Source organism: Hibiscus syriacus, unplaced genomic scaffold (assembly GCF_006381635.1).
Source record: "Hibiscus syriacus cultivar Baekdansim isolate YM2019G1 unplaced genomic scaffold, ASM638163v2 tig00110890_pilon, whole genome shotgun sequence".
In the NCBI taxonomy this organism is placed as follows: Eukaryota; Viridiplantae; Streptophyta; class Magnoliopsida; order Malvales; family Malvaceae; genus Hibiscus; species Hibiscus syriacus.
Genome location: NW_024062900.1, coordinates 14,795,757 through 14,818,207, shown reverse-complemented (window position 1 = coordinate 14,818,207; position 22,451 = coordinate 14,795,757). Strand labels below are relative to the sequence as shown.

General features: G+C 33.5%; 1 protein-coding gene and 2 pseudogenes across 1 annotated transcript; 2 read left to right on the top strand and 1 right to left on the bottom strand.

Moving 5' to 3' along the window:
* The first annotated feature begins 1,839 nt into the window (after positions 1-1,839).
* Positions 1,840-4,335, top strand: LOC120144758 (annotated as a pseudogene).
* Positions 4,336-15,657: 11,322 nt separating this feature from the next.
* LOC120144757 (MADS-box protein FBP24-like) lies at positions 15,658-17,062 on the top strand. Its single transcript, XM_039158743.1, has 5 exons — positions 15,658-15,745; positions 16,108-16,270; positions 16,622-16,689; positions 16,764-16,927; positions 17,021-17,062. The coding sequence occupies exons 1-5, from the start codon at positions 15,658-15,660 to the stop codon at positions 17,060-17,062; spliced, it is 525 nt and encodes a 174-aa protein (XP_039014674.1).
* A 162-nt stretch (positions 17,063-17,224) lies between these two features.
* LOC120144756 lies at positions 17,225-19,742 on the bottom strand (annotated as a pseudogene).
* Positions 19,743-22,451: the final 2,709 nt, after the last annotated feature.

Here is a 22,451-nt window from a genome sequence, read left to right as displayed (position 1 = left end):
AAAATTAAAATTAATATAAATATTAAATCTATCAATTAAATTTATTTATTTATTTATTCTCCTATCTTCACACTATTGGGTATGAAGTGCGAATCCCCATAAAACTCACCTCACTGGCATCCTTAAATCTAACCATAAATTGTAGTTGCATTATCATTAGCATAAAGGAAAATCAAAACATTTAGAAACACACCAAAAGGGTATTTAATCTCGAGTTGAATGTAATTAACTTCAGAAATATGAAACAATAGCACACACCCTAACCCAAATATGTCTCTTTTAGGTTTTATAAGAACATCAAGTAATCAACGATCCATTCTTCATCCCTTCAATGCTCTATCTGCATGTTTTTAATCAAGACAGTAGTAGTGTCAAATTATGTTAAGAAAACTAAGATGATTGTTATATGTATGTATGCATGTATGTATGCGTGTATGTATGTATGTATGTATGTATGTATGTATATGACGAGTAAATGGTGATGATGATGTACCATGGCAGTTAAAACTAGACATTTGAATATTGAGGGTTGGGCTGAGCAAGCTGGAGCTGATAGGAGAATTGTTGAGGAATGATTGCAACCTGAAGCACACTACTAGGCTCTCCTCCTCCATAGAATCTGGGGAATTCATCAACAATTTGCTGATGCTCCACTGCCTTTGCTTCCATTCCTCCCTGTTGGTACTCCATTGCTGCTCGGTGTTCTTGAATCTGTGTGGTTCGTAAGAATTCTTTTCTCCATTTCATCACAAAACTATAATTTGAATTTGCTTACTTACCCAGCGGTACATGTTGTTTTCTTCCTCAAGAATTCGTTCCTACACCATAGAAAAAATCCAAGATTAATGGAATTAGCCTTTGATATCTTAAAGTGTATGTAATAATGTAAACTCGTATATTGTTCTAATTGGCATCACCTTTCTACCAAGGTTATCCAGTTGCAGGGCCGGTTTTGGGCCTGTGCGGGCAGCCCAACCGCACATGGCCCAATTTTTGTAAGGCCTTCAAAATTTTTTAAGTCTTTGTGTAATGTGTATTTAGGATGTTTGGCCCAATAATTTTCAAGTCCAAGCTCACATTAAATAATATTTGACGATCAATTTAAAAAACTCTAATAAGTAAAACTTAGATATATGCCTCTACTCTCCTCTACATAAACACCTTGCAAAGTAAAAAAAAACCACAAAATCTATGCGCTCTCCTCTCCTCTGCGATTGTGACTGCACTTTTCTCTTTTCCAAGGTTAGTAAATGTTTTTATTATTATTTTATTTTGTCAAGATTATTATTTTTTTATTTTTAGTTTATTAATAAAAATAAAAATAATTAATTATTTATGTGTGTGATGTTTCAGTGTTTGCCTCTCCTCTGCGATTGAGACTGCACTTTTATCTTTTTCAAGGTTAGTAAATGTTTTTTATTATTATTTAATTTCTTCAAGATTATTAGTTTTTATTTTTAGTTTATTAATAAAAATATAAAATAATTAATTATTTATGTATGCGTGATGTTTCAAGATTATTAGTGTTTGGCTATGCTCACTTTTCTCTAGCTTTATTTTTATATTTTAAATTATTTTAGGTGTTGTTATTTATGATTTATAATTCTATATATAATATTAGACTATTAGTTAACTAATAGTAGTGTAAAAGCCACATTTAATTAGTTAAACTCTATCAAACAAACTATAATGATTCATAACTTTATTATAAATCAAACAAAATAGTAATAGTAAAGTATTTGAGTTACACACATATCTTATGTTTGAAGTTTCTAATTGTATTTGTATTGGCTATTTATTGAACATGTTCAGAGATTATGCTTCCTAGGTTAAGAAATCATGAATCAGGACATGAAAAACGTAAAGAGAGAAAAAAGACTCGAAGAACTCATTAAGTCTCAGAGTGGAGCTCTAAATAAGTTTATTCAAAGAGAACCACAAATTTTTTTCTCGAGATCAAAATGTTGTTAATGATCATGTTAATGATGTTGATGTACATGGCGAAGATGTTGATGATGCTAATAATGCTAATGTCGATGATGGCGATATTGATGGTGAAGGTGCGAATGATGTTAATAATGACCATGTTGATGTTGCTAATGTTGATGTTAATCATGTTGATATATTTGATCCGAGACGTTGGGATGATCTTAGTTCTGACATGATTAAGGTTCTGGTATCAGAGGGTCCTAAAAGATATATGTCATTTGAGAAGGGTCCTAAAGATAAATTTTCAAGACAATTTTTTTGCCGCTTTATATACTAGAATCCTCCCAAACAATGAGAAGGTGGATAGAGAATGGATTATATATTCCAAAGAGCTTGACAGAGTTTTTTGTTTCTGTTGTAAAATATTTAGGAAAGGGCTTGCAAAAGGTCAGTTAGCTAATGACGGTTTTGCAGATTGGCAACATCTTAGCACCAGACTTAAAGAGCATGAAGTTGGCCTAGAACATGTCACAAACATGGCTACTTGGCTTGATATGCATCAGAGATTAAAAAAGAATGAAACAATTGATAAAGTGACACAAGAACAATTTGAAAAAGAGAGAGATCATTGGAAGAAAGTTCTTCAGAGAATTATTTCAATTGTAAAGTTCCTTGCTAAACATAATTTAGCTTTTCATGGATCGAATGAGAAGTTGTATCAAAAGAGCAACGGGAACTTTTTGGGTTTAATTGAAATGCTGGAAGAGTTTGACCCAATTTCTAAAGAGCACGTGAAACGTATCACAAGTGATAACATCCATGTTCACTATCTCGGTCATACAATCCAAAATGAGTTAATAACTTTACTTGCACATGCAATCAAATCAGATATCATAAAAAAAGTTAAGCAAGCAAAGTATTACTCAGTGATACTTGATTGTACCCTAGATTCCAGTTATCAGGAACAAATGACTTTGATATTGAGGTATGTAAATTTCTCATCCACAAGTGTCAGTGTTGAGGAATCCTTTTTAGGATTTTTAAATGTTAATGATACCACTGGTCAGGGACTTTTGGATACAACACAAGATGAATTGAAGTCACTTGGTCTTGATATTGATGATATGTGTGGTCAAGGCTATGACAATGGATCGAATATGAAAGGTAAACATCAGGGAGTACAAAAGAAATTTCTAGATATAAATCCTAGAGCATTTTATACTTCTTGTACTTTTCATAGTCTTAATCTAGCATTATGTGACATGGCTAACACTTGTGGAAAAACTAGAGATTTTTTTGGAGTAATACAACGCATATACACAATATTTTCCAATTCTTCTAAAAGGTGGCAAATTTTGAAGGATAATGTTCAAGGACTGACACTTAAGTCATTATCAACCACACGCTGGGAAAGTCGTGTTGATAGTGTCAAAGCTATTAGATTTCAGATTGTGGAAGTAATAGAAGCTTTACTTCAAGTTGCAGAGAATGATAATGATTCCAAAATAAAAAGTGAAGCTAAATCTTTAGCAACAAATGAGCTTGGAGATTTTGAGTTTTTAGTTTCGATTGTCATTTGGTTTGATATATTATACACCGTAAATTTAGTGAGCAAAAACTTACAATCCAAAGATATGCTTATTGATGTTGCTATTAAAGAGTGAAAGGTTTGATCTCTTTATTTGAGGAGTTTAGAAACACAGGGTTCTCAAAAGCTGTCGATATTGATAAGCAAATTGCAACTGAAATGGATGTTGATCCTGTCTTCCCTCAAAGACGTATAATTTGTAGGAAAAGACAATTTGACGAGAGTTCAATTAATCAATATGCTTCTTTTTCTGCAAAGGAGTAATTTAAAGTCAACTACTTCTTGTACATTGTTGATCATGCAATTGCTTCTCTTACAACAAGGTTTGAACAATACAAAGAGTACGAGAAAAACTTTGGTTTCGTGTTCTCTTGTGACATGTTGAAGTTCTTTGATGACAATCACCTTAAGTCATATTGTAGTCATCTTGAAGATGCACTTAAAAAAATTGACGATCAGTTATTGATGCAAATGAACTCTATGTGGAGCTAAGGTTACTTAACAATTTCTTGTCAGCTGAAAATATGAGACCTACTTATGTTTTAAAATTTATGAAAAAGGTCGATTGTTTTCCTAATGCACTAATTGCATTTAGAGTACTATTGACTATTCCAGTAACGGTGGCATCTACAGAAAGAAGTTTTTCAAAACTGAAGTTATTGAAGTCTTACTTGCGGTCCACAATGTCACAAGAGAGACTTAATGGATTGGTATTGATAGCTATTGAAAACGATCTATTGGAGAGTCTTGATTATAAAGAGCTAGTCAATAACTTTGCTTCCAAAAATGCTAGGAGAACGAATTTATTTAGAGAATAGCTTACTTTGTATTTTACTTTATTACATGAAGATATTTTTTTACCACTATTTAACGTTTTCTTATAGTTATAATAAGTTTTGAAATATTAGTGATCTTCTTTATATATCTAATATTTTAGTTTTAAAAGGCCTATTTTACTGTTATGGCATAGGGCCACCAAAATTTACAAGACGGTCCTGATCATTTCGAGTTACTCTTCAAATCAAATTTGGGTTGGGAAGTTCTATAATGCAACACTATTAATATACAACTAAAAAAGGCGTTATGGGTTTTGTTATTATTTAAATAACAAAACCGGTAAAAAATTACCTAAAACATCAATGTTTTTTTAACATTTTCGGTAAAGTGCCCAATAATAACAATACCGGTAGAAAAGTAACAAAATTGGTAGAAATAATAATGTTTCCGGTAATTTTTTTATCGGTTTTATTATTTAAATAATAACAAAAGCGGTAGTGCCTTTTTTAACCGTATATTAAGGATGCTACATGTGATCATTTCCCATTTGGGTTTAAATTGATTTGAATTTAGATTTGATTTTATGATCAAATTAAATTGAATAAAGTTGGATTGGAGTTTTTGAGTTTGAATTAGGCATAATAATAAAAATGTCTATAATATTTGACCAAATAATCATTTCGGGTCTTAACATTTTATTTTGGGGCAAAAAAGTCCCTCTGTAGATGGAAATCGTTGGTCAATAAATAGACAACACTCTAAATAAGATTTCCCCCCTAAAATGAAACATTCTGGTCTAAATACTCCAAAATGAAATAATAAGGGCTAAAGTAACTAATTAGTTAAATGTTAGGGTCTTTTATTTCTTAAAATAACACTTGAGATAAAAATGATTTAAAAAATATGTATCAAAATAACTAGTTATAAAATTTTCTTTATATAAGAAGCTATAAATATAACTAAGAGAAAATAACCTCAGTGACCGAAAATGCCTTATAATATACGATATTAACCAACTTTTTTTGGATTTTCCAAAATGACAACGCGATCTCAAATTTTCAACGCGAACTCCAATTTCGCAACCCAGTTTCCAGTTTTGCAACACGAATCTGTAAATCGCAACGCGAATTTGTAAATCGCAACACAGAAGTCAAATTCGCAACGCGATAATCAAATTCGCAACGCGATAGTCAAATTCGCAACACAGAAGTCAAATTCGTAACACAAAAGTCAAATTCACAACTCGGAATTTCAAATTCGCAATTGAATTTCAAAATCGCAACACGATTTTAATTTCGCAATAGGTTTTAGTTTCGTAACACAAATATTTTGGGTATATAACAACGCAACAACATCAACTCATAACCTAAATCCCTAAATCGCAACTCATTCCATCTCCATCTATCACTCTCTCCGGCGACATCCGTTCCTATATCCAACGACATCCTTCTCCATCTCTAATTTTTTTACATAATTTTATTTCTATATAATTTTTCAACGATTTCTTTCCCCAATTATCAACTATCAACTTAATAAAGGTATGTTTTTCTCTAAGTTAGTGATTATATCTAGTTTTGTAGAATGAAATCATCTAATGTTGATCATGTTTGGATATATTTGTGTTTTGGAGGGTCATGGGAGAATGTTCATGGTATTTTACAATATGTGCCTTTACCCATGAATCTTCAACTAAAACTGTCATTAAAAAAGTTAACTTATGAAACTCTAATGTTACGTGTTGTAAAGAAATTGAATTTAGAGCCTCTAAGTGGATTTAGGTTATCATATTAGAGAAAAGGTAAAGTTTATTTGTTAACCGACAATGAAGATGTTGAACGATTCATTGGTTAGGTTAGTGTTTCGCAAGAAGATGATGTTACATTGTATGTTGTTGAACCTATAAGTAGTGAAGTTGGGTCAGTAGCGGGTAGTAATCAACTAAGTTCTTCAACCCCAGTTTATGGTGCTCATAATGTACAATGTTGTTATCAACCTCAAAATTTAATGGTTCCACCACAATTTCATCACCAAGAAAATTTTATTTCACCAAATTTCCAATACTTAACACAATATCAAACACACAATCTCAAAACCCACAACCTTTTCCTCATCCAAATCCTAATCAACTTTCAGCACCAAATTCTGGTTTTCGTATTGACCAGTTAGACGATTATGAGCCAACAGGAAAAATTGTGAGTACTAGTCAGTATTCGAAATTTGATCTAGGTCAATACCTGGACTTTGATCTTGGTCAATACTCAGATTTTGATGATGTGATGGAAGAAGAAATAAACCCTGCATGTAATGATTTTGATATTGGTCAATACCCAAATTTTGATGATGAAACAGCCGCTGCCGAGGAAGATGTTGTTGATGATAATGAGGAGGAAGTGACGACTATGAATGAACATATTAAACATCCATTCTATAATTCATATAACCCTGAAGAAGAAAAAGAAGTCCCCGAAGAAAAGAAAAAGAAGAAAATGCCACGGGAGTATAACTGGAATATGCCAGAATTACTTCAGATACCAGAAGAAGAGTTGGTAAAGATAGCAGTTGATTGTTACACAAAAGTTATTCGTATCAAGAAAGATGATTGTTTTGATACAAAGGAAGACTTGAAGATAGTTTTGTATACAAAATGTGTGGAAGATGGCTATCAACTAAAAGTTAACAAATCAAGCAAATATCGTTTCGAAACAAGATGTATGATTGACAAAAACTGTACGTGGCGTATGATTGCAAAGAGGATAAAAGATTGTGAAATGTTTCAAGTTAGGACTTTTATTGATAAACATACATGTTCAAGAACCCAAGTTTTTCCTCACCATAGACAGACAAACAAAAAAGGTGGTGGGTGGTTTTCTGGCTGAGTTAATGTTTTTGAATGGAAGGGTATATCGGGGACATGAAATTATGACTGACTTGAATGCTCAGTTCAAGATTAGTATCTCATATTCTCAAGCTTGGAGAGCCAAATGTTATGCCTTGGAATTGTTGATGGGGTCGCCAGAAGCATCGTTTGCCCAACTGCCGGCTTATTGTCACAATTTAAAGCTGAAAAATCTTGGGTCGGTAACTCATATCAAAACAGATAGAGATGGATGCTTTGAGTTGCTGTTTATCGTCATTGGTGCTGCGGTTAGTAAATAATTATAATTTTGTAGACTCATTTTTGTTAGTTGCATGCATTTCACATTTAAATTATTATATTTCTTGTGTATATGATTTTGTAGATTCGTTCGTTTATTACTTGCATGCACCCAGTTATTATAGTTGACGGAGCACATTTAAAAGGTCGATACCTTAGAGTAAACTTATTAGTAGTAGCCATGGATGCTAACAATGGGATACTACCAATAGCTTACGGGGTTGGCAAATCTGAAACCTCTGATTCATAGACATGGTTTATGAGGCATCTTAGGGATTGCATAAGTCCTATTAGCAATCTGACAATCATATCCGATAGGGAAAACTCAATTGACAACGCTATTAGAAGGTGTTTCCCAGATGCTTTTTGTGGACTTTGTGGTGTTCATTTGTACAGAAATCTAAAATCAAGGTCTGCTGGTATAAAAAATCACAAATGGACATACTGGAAGGCTGTAAAAGCTTATCGGGAAGTGGATTTTAATAAGCATATAAATTGTTTAAGACGTGTTTTACCTCAATGTGCTCAAACACTAGAAGATATCGGGTTTGAAAGATGGTCAAGAGTATCAACTTGGAGCAAGATATGGTTTCATGACGTCAAATAGTGCAGAATCAATCAACGCTCTAAGTCGTCATTCCCAAAAATTACCATTACTATGTTAATGGAGTTTTTTCGAGCCTCTATTCAACAGTGATACTACAAGAAAAGAAACCATACAGGTATTATTTCTTTAAATTCGTAACTTATCATATAAATATATTAATGATTATTTATTTAAATTTACTGGAACATTGGAACGTCATGTTGCACCATGGACTGAAAAAAAGATAACGAAACGTGTTGTGAAGTCAACGTCATGGAGAGTTGAACCATGTTCAAACACTTTGTTTGAAGTATTAGATAATAACTTAAATGGGCTTGTCGATCTAAATGCAAAGACGTGTAGTTGTAAGAAATGACAAACATCTGGTTATCCGTGTGGCCATGTTATAAAAGTTTCTCTTCATCTAAACCAAGATGATTCAAGCGCATACGCTATGGATTGCTACACTACAAAAGTATATCCACAGACTTATGCCGAGATTCTCTACCCATGTCCACATCCTTCTGAGTGGGACATACCAGATGACTTAAAAACAGTTTTGCCACCAGTCATGGACAGCAAGCTACCTGGCCGACCAAAAAATCACGATCGTATATTGTCTAAGAGTGAAGAGAAGAGGATATCGACATGTAGTATGTGCAAGGAAAGTGGTCATACAAGGTTGACCTGTGGATCACCAGTGCCATCAAAATCATCTTTTCCTCTACCAAAAAAAGGATCCTCATCAAAATCCAAAGCTCATATGGTGTCAAGCAAAAGGAAATCTAAATCGCAATCAAAATCAAAATCTCAATCACAACCGGCTTCATCTTTTGGGACTTATTAACTTAGGTGATTTTTAAATGCAAACGTTGTATTATGTGTATTTTATGTATGAATGCATACATTTTCAGTTAGACATTCATTAGTAACTTGAGTTTGAACATTGCTATGATCTGTTCAGTTATTATCATGTTGGGATTTTCTCTTGTGTTTGATTGCTTGGATAGTTGTTTTCTTGCTTCTTCAAGTGTCCTTAGCTTGTATTTATAGCTTGGAATGTGTTTGATGTTGTATATAACTTGATGTTGTATGTTGCGATCAACGCGAAAGTAAAATTCGCAACGCGAATTTGACTTTCGCGTTGCAAATTTGACTATCGCAACGCTTATTTCGCGTTGCGAAAGTTTACCTTCAACATGTGTTTTTTACCTTCAACATAATGCAGATTGAAAATTAAACAACAAATCAATTAAACATTGTTGTGGGTACATTATTTGAACATTGTTATGGGTACATTATTTGGAAAATAATGTTCTGGACTTCGTTAGAAATAACCCTTTTTCATAGGATTAATTTCATTTTTGTGGGTACATTATTTGAACATTGTTATTTATAAATTTGTTGTGTATGTATGTTTTGGTTTGATTATATTGTATGTATATTTTCGTTCAGATGAGATGGGTTGTGCATAACAAAACAATCTATCTCTTCCATGTGAGTACTTTATTCCAACCATGTGACAAGTGTGACAACCTCATCAACACAACTCAACTTTGAACTCAATCAATATTGTTTTAGCTTGATGGTTCATAAAGCATGTTACTTGAACAGTATGAATCAATTATGCCTCATCAACTCCACAACTCAACTTTTGAACTCAATCAATATTGTCTTTAGCTTGATGGTTCATAAAGCATGTTACTTGAACAGTATGAATCAATTATGCAATTTTCATGTTCAATTTAACACTGCATTTCAAATTCATTTCATATGTAATTGGAGTTTGAATTTAAATTTCATATTGAGTTTGAATTTCAATATAAATTTCGGTTCCACTATAAATATTAGCCCAAGCATTTGTTCCATCCAAACAACAACTTACTCAATGGAATAACTTAGCCAATATGCATGTTATCATTGATTATTCCTAATTTCCATTATTTTTTTTTCAACTTTACTCAATGGTGATGCATTTGGTTCTCAAACAGTTAAAGCGTCAGAAACGTTTCGGGCGTATGATCTGGGTGGTATACGAGAAATGCAACAAATGGAAACTAAAAATCTCGAAAATTGAGGGCTACAACTTGTAATAATAACAAAAAAATAATAAGCCCGAAATGCTTCTGAGTACCACCCAAATCATAAGTTTGAAATGCTTCCGATGCTTTAAATGTTTGAGAACCAAATAGATCACCTTCGAGATTTTAAATATGCAAGCTGCTTCTACATCAGATATGTTTCTCTTAGACTGTTTCGGTTAATGATTATCCTATCTTCATGAGCTGGATGAAATGAATAATATTCGGAAGGCATTTTTATTTACATAATTTTATTTCTATATAATTTTTCAATGATTTCTCTCCCAAATTATCAACTATCAACTTAATAAAGGTATGTTATTCTCTAATTTAGACATTCATTAGTAACTTGAGTTTGAACATTGCTATGATCTGTTCAGTTGTTATCATGTTGGGATTTTCTGTTGTATTTGATTGCTTGGATAGTTGTTCTCTTGCTTCTTCAAGTGTCCTTAGCTTGTATTTATAGCTTGGAATGTGTTTGATGTTGTATATAACTTGATGTTTTATGTTGCGATCAACACGAATGTCAAATTCGCAACGCGAAATAAGCGTTGCGATAGTCAAATTCGCAACGCAAAATTGCAAACCGAAAATCACAACGCGAATTTGACTTTCGCGTTACGAATATGACTTTCTCAACGCTTATTTCGCGTTGCAAATTTGACTATCGCAACGCTTATTTCTCGTTGCGAATTTACCTTTCGCGTTGCGAATTTGACTTTCGCGTTGCGAATTTACCTTCAACAGGTCTTTTTTGCATTCAATATAATGCAGATTGAATTTAAAACAACAAATTAACTTTTACAAATCAATTAAACAAGCAAAAAAATAATTCTTATTTACACATCAAACTAAACAAATCAACTTTTACAAATCAATTAAACAAGAAAAAAATAATTCTTATTTCTTCATCAATTAAACAAATCAACTTTCAATGTAAAATTCAATTAAACAAGCAAAAAAAGTGTACCCCAGACTGTTGTTTATGCACAAATACATCAATTTCACGTAGCTCACGTCAAGAATAACCTGCAGAAACCAAACATTTGCCAAACAACACTTTCTACACATCTAAAACCAACACTTTCTACACATCTAAAACCAACAAACAACAAATTATTGAAATCTAGGTACTTGACCAAACATTTTCAAACCAACAAAGAGTATATATGTTAACAACACTTGCTCAAACTTACCAATTATTTATGCAAACTTTCAGCACGCGGCTGCAGGTAGGCAACGTCTCGCATATATCGCTCGAGCCATAAAATGCCGAAACCATAAGCCTACTGCACCTCTATCTCTATCTGTGGGAGGTAGAAGGTGTTTACTTCTTGTCGTCAAACGCTCCAAGCACAAGCATACAAGAGGACCACAATCCCCTCTGGCTCCCTCCGTTTATTGTGGCGTGGTATCGTCTCTGATCATTGTAACTTTGAACTTTTTTGGCTTCTTGTTTCTAGAATTAGTCCAATAATCAATCGCGTCCAAGTATTTCGCCAAATGAGCGCTCAATCCCTTACAAATAATATCTCTCAAATCAGACAATGGTATGTAATTCAACATGCTATCATATACCATTGTCTTCAGGGATGGGAGCTGAAGCTCGACGAGAAACCAATGACGACGTTCCAAAATAGGGATAAACACATGCAATCATAAATAATTGCGCACATCAAATAAATTTTATAAAAACATTTAAAATATTCAAAAAATAAATACTAACCTTATTGACCTCCCACCACGCAGGATAAAGTTTAGCTTTTCCATTACCCAACGTATATGAAGCATCTCTCGGATCCTTCAAGTGAGCTACGTGAAAAGACGTCGGCATAATAGTCCATCGAGTATTTCTTATTTTCCTCAATTTCCTTATTATTAGAAGACGTGACATCCACGCATCAATATACTATTTTATAAAAAAAATACATATATTAGTGAATATATTAATAATTTAAAAAAATTTAATCAAAACGCAATATAAGAAGAATATAAGACTTACCACCCTTTCGAGATAGCCATTATCTTCAACCCCTAATAAAATACCCCACCAAGACTGATCAAGAAACAAATGAATAACATCGTCGAGTTGGAATAGGTCAAAATAACACCCCTTGCTCCGCTCATGTAGATAAAAATCAACTGTGGTCTTAGCCCAAAGGGTATTATCCGTAATTATATCCGGTAGTGTTTCCCTCTCCTACTGAGGAATGGTAATGGCCGGTGACACATACGAAAGCCAACTCGCATCCATCATATTGGGCACGGGAGGGGGTTTATCAATATGTCGATATATGACCCCATGTGAATCGGGCTCTTGAACGGCAGACGAGACCTCTTGAACGATGACAGGGGCCTCTTGAACAGTGGGAGGGGCTTCTTCGATGATGAGAGGGGCCTCTTGAACGATAGGAGGCGCCTCTTGAATGATGATAGGTGCATCGGGCTTCTTCTTATGGAGTCTTGGCACTAGTGGGGTAAATGGAGACGTAATGGCACATGCACGACGTCTGATGCGTGAACCCCGTCATGCAAGAAAAACCCGACGTAAAACATCTACCTTATCGGGCCGTTGAAAATAAATTAATACATAAATCAGTAAATAAATAAATAAATAATACCGAAAAAAAGGTTATTTTCATTTTTAGTATAGTATTAAACAAATTTACCTCATTGCGTAGAGTATTAACCTCATTCTGTAACGATGAAATAATCTCGCGTAGAGCGGCAACATCATCACGTAAAGTAGATACCTCACCACGTAGCACACCATTGTCATCACGTAAAAAATCCACCTCACCACGTAAAGACCGAATCTCATCACGCCATGCACCATTATCTTCACGTAAAGTACCGACCTCATGACGCAAAGTACCGACCTCATCACGTAACTCCCTTAACTCATCTCGTGGAGGTGGAGAAAAGGGAGATAAATGTCGTGGCCTCTTTGTCGGTTGTCTATCATGAGGTAATGGTGGATAAGAGACTCGACGATGTGATGGAATAGGTGATGATGTAGGTGGAGAAGAGGCTCGATCAGGTGATGGCTCCGGGTGTCGAACTGTAGAATCGACCCGATCAGGTGATGGCTCTCGAAGTGGGAGGTGCTCATCATTCCGTCCCATAAAAAAACCGCTTACTAGCTTGCCACCAATCAGTGGCAATCTCAGCCTCTGTGGGTGTCAGCCTCTGTAATGGATAGTTGGCCTCCTAACAATATAAAAACTCAAACAAAGTTAAACTTGTACTAGTAATAACTTGTTTATATATGGTATTATTTGTGTGTTAACTTATATCATTCATCGTCGTATATGGGAGTAACTCTTCCCAATCCAACATGCAGATCCTCTTCAAGGTAATAGCCCTAGGAATATCATTTGATCTTTTTATCGCATATGTCCGCATACTGGGGAAAACCTCAAATATCCAAATCTACAAAACAATATAATACACAAACATTAGTAATTGTTAAATAATTAATTATAATTTTGGAAACATTATATAGAAATTCTTACCTTAAAAGCCCAAGTAAAGCCTATCAAAGTGTATTTAGAACCATCACCCCGCAAACTTTTTCGGTCCTCAAATACAGACGACAACTTCTTCCAAGTAGCTTTCCATAGATATGAACCCCACAGAAACAGATTCCATGTATTTAGGTCCTCTACCAATAATATTAGGTCCTCAGAGATAGGTTATCTGCCCTCTTTGCCTAAAAAGCTGGCATGTAAAAGTAATAAATGGCATACTCGGACAATATCAAGATCATTCATCCGTGTAAAACCATCTTTAACAAATAATCTCTTCAAGTCGTCGACGTGTAAACTCGGCTTCGACTTTGCCAGCTCAGGAAAAACCCGAGATAACCATGATGGGCGGGAGATATGACTAGTGTATCGGGTTATTTCATCATGTCCGAAGCGTAGACCAGTGATTAAGCAAAAACTCCTCCCGCCCAAAACAAGTATACGCCGGTGCCGGAGGAAAATGAAATCATATCTCGTCATCATCACGTTGTATCCTCTCGGGTAGATCGTTAGTCATGGTCTGAAGAAACAAATGTGTCAACATAGCATCTCCACCCGTATGTTGTACTTTCAGCCATGGCCCGAAGCAAGTATCCTCAAACAATTTTCTTTGTAGAGGTGTAAGCGTCAACGCAATTTTAGAGGCTATGCTTAATTTATTCCTTAAGGTCAATGCAGCCGAAAAAAATTTCTACAAAAACTACAAATTATGCACTATAAACAGACAAGATATTAAACAGTGAAAACAAAGCCAAATATGTTTCAAACTAGCACGATATTCACATGCTGTCATTATTCCATCATAGTTCACAAAATGCATCAAATGACATTCCAGAAGTAAGCACTTATATAAACATTTAAAAGGACAACATATAGGTTTAGTGCAGGTTCAAGGACAACATAAAGAGTAGTAGTTTATTCTTGAAACTTAAATTAGCAACACTGTGAAGTTAGTATTTGTCTTTGTTTTGTCTTTTTGTTGAAGTAATGTAATTCATTCAAGTTTCAATTTGCAGAATAAGAGTAGCTTCTGAAACTTAAATTCGCAACGCGAAAATGAAAATCGCAACGAGAAAATTGCAACGCGAAAATGAAAATCACAACGCGAAACTAAAATCACGTTGCGATTTTCATTTTCGCATTGCGATTTTGGTGTTGCGATTTTCATTTTCGTGTTGCGAATTTAAGTTTCAAAAACTATTCTTCTGCAAATTGAAACTTGAATGAATTGCATTTCTTCAACAAAAAGACAAAACAAAGACAAATACTAACTTCACAAGGTTAAAGACTAAACAGTTTAGCAGTATTGACAACAACCGAATGAATTTACTAAGCAATCTCATTGAAATGGTTAATCTTTATATATATTGAATTTACCAGAAAATTTATCATCAATATAAGAAAAATCTAATAATAATACAAAAATTTCAAAATAAAAATAAGAGATTAAAAAACTAACCCTCGGTGGTTGATTTTCCATTTCTGACCGTGAATGGTTGTGAGGGTTGCTCTGAGAGATGGAGATAGACGAATTTCGTCGGAGATGGGGACGGATTTCATCGGAGATGGGGACGGATGTCGCCGTAGAGAGTGAGAGATGGAGATGGGGCTGAGTTCTAATTTAGGGTTTTAGGTTATGATTTACGATAATATTGTTTACATTTGTGTTGTGAAATTAATATTGTGTTTCGCGTTGCGAATTTGACTATCGCGTTGCGAATTTGACTTTTGTGTTGCGAATTTGACTATGGCATTGCAAATTTGACTTCTGTGTTGCGAATTTGACTTCTATGTTGCGATTTACAAATTCGCATTACGAAATTGGAAACTGGGTTGCGAAATTGGAGTTCGCGTTGCGAATTTGTTGGTCATTTTGGCAAATCCAAAAAAAACTAGTTAAAATCGTATATTATAAGACATTTTCGGTCACTGAGGTTATTTTCTCTATAACTAAATATTAAAATGTTAGAATTTTATGTAAAATATATAATATTTTTAGATAGAATATATATATGAGTCTAATTAGGGGAAGTAGCAAACATTGCCTTGTTCCTACACGATTCGGTTTTTACGAGCAAGGAATAGGTAAACTTGCCGTCATCTCTCTCTCTCTCTCTTTCTAAATTTCTTTTCTTTCTTTCTTTCTATCTGTATATCTTCCATTCCTGTTTTTTTATGAACTACAAAACTATAAACAAAGTCGTTATTTTTAGGGTTGCAGAAGCTTTTAGTTTCCATTTTATCATCCCATTTCTTTGTGTCTACTTTCCCCATATTTGAACTTCATTATTATAGTTGTCTTCTATTTTCAAAACCCTTCTTTCTCCTTTTTTTTTCTCTCATTATTATAGTTACTTTCAAAATTCTGTTACTCGCACGCACCTTTTTTCAGTCTTTCCTTAACTGGAGATTGATAGATAAAAGTTGTTTTTAAGGCGTGGTTGGGTGATTATGGGCCGCGGAAAGGATCGAGAACCAGACGACTCATCAAGTCACGTTTTGCAAGCGCCGAGCTGGTCTTTTGAAGAAGGCACACGAGCTCTATGTGCTATGCGATGCTCAGATTGGCCTCATCATCTTCTCCAGCACCGGCAAGATGTGCCAATACTGTACTGAACCCTATAGGTCTCCACTCTCCTCTTCTTCCCCATTTTCTTTTTCATTTCATCCTTCTGTAGGATGCGTTTGCATGCTGGGATGGATAGAAGAGGCAGTCGGATCCACTTAATATATAGTTTAAATATTTTCTTTATATGTTTTATTGATAATTTGTATTTGTCCCTTAGAAATTTAGGATTCGTCTCTAACATTAAATTTTGCATCCTTCCCTATTTGCATGATCAGTTGATATTAGTTTACCCTCTCAACCTTGCCTATAAATGCATGAAAGTTCTGAAAATTTAGCTGCCTAGGTTTTCTAACTTTCAAAGAGAACTTTTTTCTAATGGTTAAGTTTCACGGCCTATATATTAGCAGAATGGAGCACATCATAGAAAGGTACCAGAAGGTCACTGGGACTCGCATTCCTGAGCATGACAATCGGGTAAGAACAAGATTTCATTAATTGGAAACTTTTTTATGGCCTACCCTTTGATTATATACAACATATGTGTGTATATATATATGTACAATGAATTGGTTGTGTTGAGGAAAGAAACCCGTAGTCTTGAACTAAGCATGAGACGCTACACTGGTGAGGACATGACCTCTATTCCATATGAACAGCTAGTTCATCTTGAACAGGAACTCGAACGCTCTGTCAACAAGGTCCGAGATCGAAAGGTGTTTCATTTATTTGATTCATAAAGTCACTTGTAATAAAAATATCAGAAGTTCGAATTTCAGTGTTGTTTACTTCACTGGTAACATTGGCAGAATGAGCTCTGGCAACAACAACTGGACAGGGCCGTCTTGTAAATTTTGGTGGCCCTATGCATAACAGTAAAATAGTTCTATTAAAACTAAAATATTAGATATATAAAGAAGTTCACTAATATTTCAAAATTTATTATAACTATAAGAAAACTTTAAATAGTGGTAAAAAATATCTTCATGTAATAAAGTGAAATACAAAGTAAGCTATTCTCTAAATAAATTCGTTCTCCTAGCATTTTTGGAAGCAAAGTTATTGACTAGCTCTTTATAATCAAGACTCTCCAATAGATCGTTTTCAATAGATATCAATGCCAATCCATTAAGTCTCTCTTGTGACATTGTGGACCGCAAGTAAGACTTCAATAACTTCAGTTTTGAAAAACTTCTTTTTGCAGATGTCACCGTTACTGTAATAGTCAATAGTACTCTAAATGCAATTAGTGCATTAGGGAAACAATCAACCTTTTTCATAAATTTTAAAACATCAGTAGGTTTCATATTTTCAGCTGGCAAGAAATTGTTAAGTAACCTTAGCTCCACATAGAGTTCATTTGCATCAATAACTGATCGTCCGTTTTTCTTGAGTGCATCTTCAAGATGACTACAATATGACTTAAGGTGGTTGTCATCAAAGAACTTCAACATGTCACAAGAGAACACAAAACCAAAATTTTTCTCGTACTCTTTGTATTGTTCAGACCTTGTTGTAAGAGAAGCAATTGCATGATCAACAATGTACAAGAAGTAGTCGACTTTAAATGATTCCTCTGCAGAAAAAGAAGCATCTTGATTAATTGAACTCTCGTCAAATTGTCTTTTCCTACGAATTACACTTCTTTGAGGGAAGACAGGATCAACATCCATTTCAGTTGCAATTTGCTTAGCAATATCGACAGCTTTTGAGAACCCCATGTTTCTAAACTCCTCAAATAAAGAGATCAAACCTTTCACTTCTTTAATAGAAACATCAATAAGCATATCTTTGGATTGTAAGTTTTTGCTCACTAAATTTACGGTGTATAATATATCGAACCAAATGACAATCGAAACTAAAAACTCAAAATCGCCAAGCTCATTTGTTGCTAAAGATTTAGCTTCACTTTTTATTTTGGAATCATTATCGTTCTCTGCAAGTTGAAGTAAAGCTTCTCTTACTTCCACAATCTGAAATCTAATAGCTTTGACACTATCAACACGACTTTCCCAGCGTGTGGTTGACAATGACTTAAGTGTCAGTCCTTGAACATTATCCTTCAAAATTTGCCACCTTTTAGAAGAATTGGAAAATGTTGTGTATATGCGTTGTATTACTCCAAAACAATCTCTAGCTTTTCCACAAGTGTTAGCCATGTCACATAATGTTAGATTAAGACTATGACAACTACAAGAAGTATAAAATGCTCTAGGATTTATATCTAGAAATTTCTTTTGTTCTTCCTGATGTTTACCTTTCATATTCGATCTATTGTCATATCCTTGACCACACATATCATCAATATCAAGACCAAGTGACTTCAATTCATCTTGTGTTGTATCCAAAAGTCCCTGACCAGTGGTATCATTAACATTTAAAAATCCTAAAAAGGATTCCTCAATACTGACACTTGTGGATGAGAAATTTACATACCTCAATATCAAAGTCATTTGTTCCTGATGACTGGAATCTGGGGTACAATCAAGTATCACTGAGTAATACTTTGCTTGCTTAACTTTTTTTATGATATCTGATTTGATTGCATGTGCAAGTAAAGTTATTAACTCATTTTGGATTGTATGACCGAGATAGTGAACATGGATGTTATCACTTGTGATACGTCTCACGTGCTCTTTAGAAACTGGGTCAAACTCTTCCAACATTTCAATTAAACCCAAAAAGTTCTCGTTGCTCTTTTGATACAACTTCTCGTTCGATCCACGAAAAGCTAAATTATGTTTAGCAAGGAACTTTACAATTGAAATAATTCTCTGAAGAACTTTCTTCCAATGATCTCTCTCTTTTTCAAATTGTTCTTGTGCCACTTTATCAATTGTTTCATTCTTTTTTAATCTCTAATGCATATCAAGCAAAGTAGCCATGTTTGTGACATGTTCTAGGCCAACTTCATGCTCTTTAAGTCTAGTGCTAAGATATTGCCAATCTACAAAACCATCATTAGCTAATTGACCTTTTGCAAGCCCTTTCCTAAATATTTTACAACAGAAACAAAAAACTATGTCAAGCTCTTTGGAATATACTATCCATTCTCTATCCACCTTCTTATTGTTTGGGAGGATTCTAGTATATAAAGCGGCAGAAAATCATCCTGAAAAATTTATCTTTAGGACCCTTCTCAAATGACATATATCTTTTAGGACCCTCTAATACCATAACCTTAATCACGTTAGAACTAAAATCATCCCAACGTCTCGGATCAAATATATCAACATGATTAACATAAACATTAGCATCATCAATATGGTCATTATTAACATCATTCGCACATTCACCATCAATATTGCCATCATCGACATTAGCATTATTAGCATCATCAACATCTTCGCCATGTACATCAACATCATTAACATGATCATTAAAAACATTTTGATCTCGAGAAAAAACTTGAGGTTCTCTTTGAATAAACTTATTTAGCGCTCCACTCTGAGACTTAATGAGTTCTTCGAGTCTTTTTCTCTTTTTATGTTTTTCATGTCCTGATTCATGTTTTCTTAACCTAGGAAGCATAATCTCTAAACATGTTCAATAAATAGCCAATACAAATACAATTAGAAACTTCAAACATAAGATATGTGTGTAACTCAAATACTTTACTATTACTATTTTGTTTGATTTATAATAACGTTATGAATCATTATAGTTTGTTTGATAGAGTTTAACTAATTAAATGTGGCTTTTACACTACTATTAGTTAACTAATAGTCTAATATTATATATAGAATTATAAATCATAAATAACAACACCTAAAATAATTTAAAATATAAAAAATAAATTAGAGAAAAGGGAGCATAGCCAAACACTAATAATCTTGAAACATCACACATACATAAATAATTAATTATTTTATATTTTTATTAATAAACTAAAAATAAAAACTAATAATCTTGAAGAAATTAATAATAATAAAAACATTTACTAACCTTGAAAAAGAGAAAAGTGCAGTCACAATCTCAGAGGGGAGGCAAACACTGAAACATCACACACATAAATAATTAATCATTTATATTTTTATTAATAAAATAAAAATAAAAAACTAATAATCTTGACAAAATAAAATAATAATAAAAACATTTACTAACCTTGAAAAAGAGAAAAGTGCAGTCACAATCGCAGAAGAGAGGAGAGCGCATAGATTTTTGTTTTTTTTACTTTGCAGGGTGTTTCTGCAGAGGAGAGAGGAGGCAGATATCTAGTTTTTACTTTTTAGAATTTTTTTAAATTGACCGTCAAATATTATTTAATGTGGGCTTGGACTTGAAAATTCTTGGGCCAAACATCCTAAATACACATATATACAAAAGACTTAAAAAAATTTGGAGGCTCTTACAAAAATTGGGCCATATACGGTTGGACTGCCTGCACAGGCCCAAAACCGGCCCTGGAAATGATCATACTCAAGATGATTAAATCTGAAAAACTTGAATCTCAAACTCAAATAATGACTAATAATTTGAACCTGAAATAATCTAAACCCAAAATTGACTTGACTTAATAACCCAAAAATGATTTATACTTGAAATGATTAAATAAAAAAACTACTTAAACATGACTAGAATGATTCAAAAAGTTCAAAAATCAAATTTATTTGAAATCAATGTTTGGGATGAGAAAGATAAAAATTGATGGTGTCCATCTAGCCACCATTAACAAAGGCTTGACCTAATGGAATGGTATTGGGCGGAGCAAGGAGTGGCATTATCAGCAATTTAATAGCAATAAGTATCCTTTTTATTGTCCTATGCGGAAACATAGACAAAAGGGTGCTGTGACTAGGGGTGTGAAAAAATATCTGATTCGGTTAATCCGACTCGCCGACCCGAACCTAAAAAATCGGGTAATTTTTTTTAAAAAAATTATCTGACCGGGTCGGGTATCCAGTCTGACATTTTTCGGGTCGGGCCCGAGTCACAAAATTGAGTTTTTCCGGGTACCCGGTTAGTTATATATAATCCAATTACTAAACCATTAACATGATAATTTGTATAAATATTGATATTATTTGTAATTGGATTATAATTGGATTAAATTTTGATAGTTTAGTAATTGGATTATGACTATCAAATATGATATTAATTTAATTGGATTAATTTTTAATTAGATTATAATTGGATTAAGTTTTGATAGTCTAGGTAATTAAAGTCTAGGTAATTAAATTATATAAATGGGTTGTTATTATAATTTAATATCATAATTGGATTAAGTTTTGATAATTTAGTAATCGGATGTTAATGACTATCATAATTCATATTTACCCTAGTTAGCTATGAATTTTTATGTTTTATTTATATTATGAATTATTATATTTTATATTTCGAACTTTTAAATTTTATGTTCGGATGTTGGAGTATGTAATTCGAAGTTTTGAACATTTAAATTTGTGTATATATATTTTTTAAATTAATAATTTGAAAATAAAAAAAAAGGTACCAGGTACCCGATTACCGGGTACATGCAACATCTGGATGGGGGGACACGAACCTACAAATCAACTACCCAAAGACCCCCGAATTTGAACACCCATAGTTGTGACTCTTAACCACTCCTCTGCTCTCATCTGCCAAGCAACCTGAAATTTACCAAATCCATAAATCCAATACAAATTACAAAACTATGGCCATCTACCAAAGGAAATTTTGGAATATTCAAAGCCAAAACCATTAGACCCCTAATGGGAAACGACAAACTGTAACAATCCCATGACTTAGATTTATATTGTAACACCCCAACCCGTATCCAAACCGAATACGAATTTGAGGTGTCATATTGACTTTTCAAAACCTTTACTTTTAAAAAAAGAGTAAAATTCAAACATACATTTGAAATAAAATGATGGAACCTTTGATCAAAAGTAAATAAACATAATGTAACTTATATTGAAATTTAAAACTTAATAATTTACATAAATATAGTAATGTATGTTTACAAAAATGATCAGAGCATACGTGGTTCAAAACTTTAATTACATGCCAACACATTAATATCAAAAAATAACATATTGTATCAGTTGTTTCTGATCTGATCTTCTCGTATGAGTATGTTGTCTTGTTTGATCCTAACTTTACTCGTCCTGCTTCTTTGAACCTACGTGTGAAATACTCACATGCTAAGTCACAGACTTAGTGAGGCATATATTGCATAGATAAAAATTAAAAGATGAAATCATATACTTAACAATTATAAGTATCATGTAATACGGAGACAATCATGCATTACAC

Coding starts and splice junctions, on each gene's coding strand:
- LOC120144757 (XM_039158743.1), top strand. CDS start 15,658: ATGAGTCTAATTAGGGGAAGTAGCAAACATTGCCTTGTTCCTACACGA. Junction 15,746..16,107: donor AATAGGTAAACTTGCCGTCA/TCTCTCTCTCTC, acceptor TATGGGCCGCGG/AAAGGATCGAGAACCAGACG. Junction 16,271..16,621: donor TACTGTACTGAACCCTATAG/GTCTCCACTCTC, acceptor ATATATTAGCAG/AATGGAGCACATCATAGAAA.